Source organism: Glycine soja, chromosome 11, assembly GCF_004193775.1.
Source record: "Glycine soja cultivar W05 chromosome 11, ASM419377v2, whole genome shotgun sequence".
Classification (NCBI taxonomy): Eukaryota; Viridiplantae; Streptophyta; class Magnoliopsida; order Fabales; family Fabaceae; genus Glycine; species Glycine soja.
The window spans coordinates 18360890-18367130 of record NC_041012.1 but is presented as its reverse complement, the minus strand read 5'-3'; the positions used below and the strand labels follow the sequence as shown (position 1 = coordinate 18367130).

The window sequence follows — 6241 nt, the reverse complement described above, 5'->3', positions numbered from 1 at the left end:
CCTGATCCCAGAAATATCAGAACAAGTAAAAAATAAGTTTGAATAGTAGCTATTGTTAAAAATATCCTTGTCCCTGACATAGAACAAACAATTATGGATGCCTTGTATTTGAGTGTTGCTAGGTGCACCTAGCATTATTGCTGGTGCACTCAACATTCTAAGAAAATAACAAAATTGTCCTTGTTTATCAAGTTGATCCGTTAGAGACTTCCGGATCAACTTGATCAGTAAGAGACTTCCGGATCAACTTGATCCGGAAGTTACGGATCAACTTGATCCATAAGAGGAAAAATAATTATAATATAATTTAAAGATATTTAAACATACAATATATTTAAAAGATATTTATTTTATAATATAATTTATAAAGATATTTATTTCATTAATTATAATATAATTAAATATATTTATTTATTTTATTAATTATAATATATTTATAAATATTGATTTATTATAAATAATTAATTTTTTAATATATTTTTTTAGATTAAATTTATTTAGAAGATGATATTAAAATACTTACTTAGTCCCATTATAATTATTGTTTAAGGTTATTTTATACATATTAATAAAAATCAATAAATACATAAAAGATGATAATAATTTTATAAAATTAATATTATCATCATTAATTTATTTTTTATTTTTATAATTAATCATATCATTAATATTATAAAGAATATAAAAAATAATTAGTATTATATTAAAAATTAAAATACTAACTACTTTATAATACATTTTTTTACATGATCATTAGTATAAGCGGGAAAATAGTAATTATAAGAGAATTTAAAAATATTAGTACATTATATAAAATAAGGATCTTAGATAACAAATGATGTCCATTTTTTGTTTAATTTTTTTTTCTACGAAAATATTAATTTATTTTTTTGTATGACCTCTACTCATGATGTCCATTTTTTGTTTAATTTATTTTTTTCTACACCCTTTTCAACTTCTTTATTTCAATTATATTTAAAGTTATATTTCAAATTATTTTTTATTAGTTGGTAAACTAAGTTAACTAGATCATTTTAATAACACGCGTGTATATAGATACAAATGGAATACACAATCAATGGAAATAAATAAAACTAACATTACTAATGAAAATAAATAAAACCAACAATACTCATTAAATGGGTTCATGTACAATATCTGTATATACATGGAATATCAATATAAAATATGTACATAAACTACGCCTGATCTGTGCGCCGCCTGCGTCTAGACCTAACATATACTAGATGGTCCTTTGTCACACTCCTGGCCAACCTGAGGCATTCTTCGATCGCCTCATGTGTCGATGAGCTAGGCGTGACCACCCAGAGACTTAGATGGCACTCCAACCTCTCAGCAATGTCGTCACAAACTTTCTGTTACATACAAAACAAACTGATTACACAAATTATTATGCAAATATTGAGGTAAATGACGTAAATTATTAGTATTACTTACCACTGCATGTCTAGGCTCCTCCGCAGATGTCAACGATGCTCTTGGCTCCGTCACGTGAGGGATATCCATCTGCGGGGCCTGAGGGACGACTCGGGGCTGCGGGCCGTGACCATGTGAATGTATGTATACATGATTTTGATGATGTCAAAAGAAGAATTAAACAAGGCTCATTTTGCTTCAAGATTAATACAAGATTGTTTCAACAAACAAAGCCTTGATTCAAGATTTCTTCAAGATCAAGCTTTGCCTCACAATGAAAGGTTTCAAGTCATTCAAGGCACATGTAATCGATTACCAATACATGTAATCGATTACCAATGGTTTGAAAGTGTGTAATCGATTACACATCATATGTAATCGATTACCAGAGACTTTGAACGTTGGGAATTCAAATTTTAAATGAAGGGTCACAACTGTTCAAGAAAAACAACTGTGTAATCGATTACACTAATTCTGTAATCGATTACCAGAGAGGATTTTCAAGGAATATCGCCAACAGTCACATCTTTTCATTAGATTTGTGAATGGCCATCAAAGGCCTATAAATAGGTGACTTGGGCACGAATTTTATGCAGAGAGTTTTGCTTGGCAAAAATGTCTTATCCTCTCAAAAGACAATGAGAGAGATTCCAAAAGAACTTCATTGTCAAATGCTCTCTCAAGAAATCCTTGATCAAACACTTGCAAAATCTATAAGGATTTTTACATGATCTTCATTGTAATATTCTTCTCTTGAAGAGAGAATTCTTCTTCCATTCTTCTTATTCAATGAGATTGGTTAAGAGACTGTGAGTCTCTTGTTGTAAAAGATTCCTGAACACAAGGGATGGGTTGTCTCTGTGTGGTTCAGACTTTGTAATGGATTTTACAAAGATAGTGGAAATCTCAAGTGGGTTGCTTGAGTACTGGACGTAGGCACGGGTTGTGGCCGAACCAGTATAAAACTGTGTTTGCATTCTCTCTTCCCTTATCTCATTTATGTTAATGCAATCAATTTTGCCTTGCATGTTTAAAGAACATTATTAAATTGATTGTTGCTGCTTCTTCTGCATTCTAAGCCTATCCCTCTTAAGATAACTGAGGCCACAAGGTTTAACAGACCATGAGGTAGAGGATCTAATGCATGACCTGGTGTCATGAAAGGATGGGAGATGTGAAAGAACCAGTCCATGTAGTCACTGGAACACTGGCTTGGCACAACGCACACCTCACCTGCTGGAACGATATGATCCTCGTAGTGCATCCACTTGTCATGTATATCATCATACGAGACCCATGAATCGATAGGAGGAGTAGGAATGGTTTGCGTGTAGCCAAACTGCCGCACGACCCTCTTCGGTCGGTAATAAACAGCAACAGGCCCCCAATGCAAGAGACCGGAATAGCACGATCTGACGTGGAAGTCCCGAACCTCTCGGTGCTCCCCATAAGGGATCCAACAGACATCCGGAATCCGGATTCAGTCCAGGAGCTCCCTGTACGCCGGCGTACGAATGCTCTTCACGGTCTTCTTGGTCGCAATCAACCTACACGCACACAAAGAATCCTCGTTGTACTCCTGATCAGCAGTGGAGTCCTCGACTGACAGAAAGTGCTCGTAAATCCAGCACTACATATGTAACATCAAAATTATAAACATTAATAATGAAAGTGTAACAAAATTTAAAGTTGAACATTGTTGAGGCTGAACGAATAAAAAACATATTTGTTACCTGCAGCAGTGTGATGTAACTGCCAAGCTGTCGGCTGTGGCTCATAGATGCATTGTTCAGCTGGTCATACATATGCACCAAAGCAGCCACTCCCCAGGCGTACCTCTCCGTCATACTGAGGTCACGAAGGGCCTCCAAGTAGACAACATGGACATTGGTTGCACTCTTGTTAGCAAGCAGAGTGCAACCCAGAAGATGAAGTAGATATACGCGAGCCGTAACTGTCCAATGACTTGCCTGGCATTGGCGCTCATATATATCACGTACCCATTGCAGGTGTACGTACGGTCCACGACATTGGGCTGTCTCAGCCCTAGCAGACTCTGCAGAGACCATCAATAAGTCCAGCAACATCTGAACTGCATCATCCACGTGCAAGGGCTCAAAAGCGTGTAAGTCGCCAATCACGGGAAGATGAAGAAGCGAGGAGACGTCATCCAGCGTAATGGTGAGCTCTCCCACCGGGAGATGGAAACTAAACGTCTCCCGATGCCACCGCTCGACAAACGCGGACAAAAGTCCTCAATCGCCGGTATCTACCGAACATGCGATCAGAGGACTTAGTCCTGTACCAGCAACAAGTCCCTCAATGGCAGGGACAAACTTGCCTAAACTGTGAACCTTCCTCCCATGAGAGGATAGCTTCAATTTAGGACACTCCTGAATTGAAGTATAAAGGAACGCAAAATTCGTTAAAATCATCATTTAAAGGAAAACTAATTTCAATTATAAAGTATAATTTACAAGTAACTAAAAATAAATAGTATAAATACCTCTCCCGTCCATACGCTGCAAGCAACGTGCTCCACATACTGGGTCAACACGGATGGGTCGCTCGGACCACCCAGAAATCCCTCATGCTCATCCTCAGCAGCCTCTGCGCCTGTGTCCGCAGGAATGTCTGCCACAATGTCCTCTATAGCAGCTGGTGCCTCCATCGGGTCATCCTGAACATCTGGCTCATCGTGCACCGTAGTCACAGCGACTCGCTGCCTCTGTGCGGATGTAGTAGGCCGTCGACGCTGCGGAGCATCATCGGAATCATCACGATCTCCTCTGCCCATACCTCTGCCAGTAACCTGACCTAAGGCACGACCTAATCCTGTAGTCCTAACCATGATCTGGAAATGAGTACCGCAAATTCAATCACCGATTTCATTCACTCAAAGTAACGCAAATTTCACGTGGTTGATCTGAACTACAATAAACTTGACCCTAATGATGATAGGCCTTCTCATCAACAAGTTTCGTATAATCTAGCCTTCATGTACACTTGTGGTTCATGACAAGTTTCGTATAAGCTAGCAAGTACCAAAGAATTGTTCATGAGAAGCCTTCATGAATAAGCAAGTACCAAAGAATTGTTCTAGACATGGGAGTGATAAATATGTAAAGTTTAATGTTCATATTAATGATGATGAAGATAATTTGAGTGAACCAGATCAGACAGAGTTTGTGGGAACTTTTGTTAATTTGTTCCATGGACAAGGCCATAATATCAAAGTAACTAGTTTTAAGGTAGGGATATCAAAAGTGCTCGATTCTTTAGAAGCTGAAGAAGACGATGTTGTGCTAGTTACTTTGGTGCCTAAGGTTGGAAAAGGAGATGTCATCATAGGAGGCATCAAAGTTGAGTTTATTCCAAAGTACAAGGATTAGTTTTGTTGTTGTGTGTGCATCCCGAGCTCATACACTTTCTTGGCTTGCCAAATTAACAACAAAGACTTGAAAGAAAATGTTAGCAAGATGGGTCAACAAAGCTGAGTCATTTTCAATCCATGAACTAAAACTAAAGACAGAGCCACATCATGATAGACACCAAATCTTTGTGAACTCTCACATCATGATAAACAAAATCATTCTCAATTATGATTCCTTGTCCTATGCTGAAATTTAGTTATTTGAGAATTAGTACTGGTCTCTAGTGTAAAATATTCAGACTTTAGGTCCATTCTTACTAATCCATTCTGGGAAAGAACTTGAACAAGTGCAGAAAAAGACAAAAACAACTACGAATCCGAGAGAATTAGAGGATTGAGTGAAGGAATAAAATAGCTAACTTGAACAAGTGCAGAAAAAGACTTAAATTCTTAGTAAAATGTACAAATTTGGATGACTCTAGTAGAAGTAACCCACTGCAACCTCATCACTAAAGACGTAGAGAGGGGGATACTACTTTAAACTAATTCAATTGCCATAACATGTTCACTTCATTATGATATCAATGTCAATTCCCTCCCTTGTTGGCTACCACAACTAGGATCATTCCTTGTTATACTGCTTCTGACAATTCCATCCAAGAACAATATATATTAATATATAGAAAAATATTGATGTTCAGTCTGAAATAGAAATAAGAACAACTAGTAAAAGTTGCAATCATTATAGGATTTGGATTAATTGTTCTCCTAACCCTCATAAAACTTTCTCTCTAAATGTTTTCTATATACACTAATTGATTGTCCTTATAGCATTCTATCTAGAAATAATCCGCATTGACCAATATGTTTTTGTTGACCAGTTCTATAAAAAGCTAATAATGCTAGTCCTAAATATGTTGTGAACGTTGAAATTGAAGTTAGTAGTGTGACCACCAGATAATGAATGTTTTCTCCTTTTAAGACATGAATAAAATTCAATGTCTTTGTTCAAAGCAAAGAAGGTTGGGCTGCTTTTTGAAGAATGAAATGATTGCAGGCCTTTGAGCTTTAGAGGGAGCAAAAGAAATTCATAGGCATTAGGCAGGTGAGTTAGGTGAAGCAATGATTTCCCATTTTCCTTTTTCTCTCAAGGATCAACATTTAATCAAGTTTTAGGGATTTGTCCTAATCATGTTACTTTTGAACTTAATTTGCTGAGGTTGTCTAGGCGTTTGAATCAGTTTTCCGATACCACATTCAGTTCTAAGTGGCAATTACATCAAAGGCAATTACATATTCGCATTAAATCAAATTGAAACAATAGATATTCTCCAAAATGACACTATTTATCAAATATTTAGCATACATTCAGAGGTGATCCTAATAACCAAAATTCCTAATTTCAAAAAAAGCTCACAATGTATCAAATAT

General features: G+C 36.5%; 1 protein-coding gene across 1 annotated transcript; it reads right to left on the bottom strand.

Moving 5' to 3' along the window:
* Nucleotides 1-2917: 2917 nt before the first annotated feature.
* LOC114373000 lies at nucleotides 2918-4288 on the bottom strand. Its single transcript, XM_028330560.1, has 4 exons — nucleotides 3944-4288; nucleotides 3743-3830; nucleotides 3171-3493; nucleotides 2918-3067 (listed from the first exon to the last, which is right to left on the bottom strand). The coding sequence occupies exons 1-4, from the start codon at nucleotides 4286-4288 to the stop codon at nucleotides 2918-2920; spliced, it is 906 nt and encodes a 301-aa protein (XP_028186361.1).
* Nucleotides 4289-6241: the final 1953 nt, after the last annotated feature.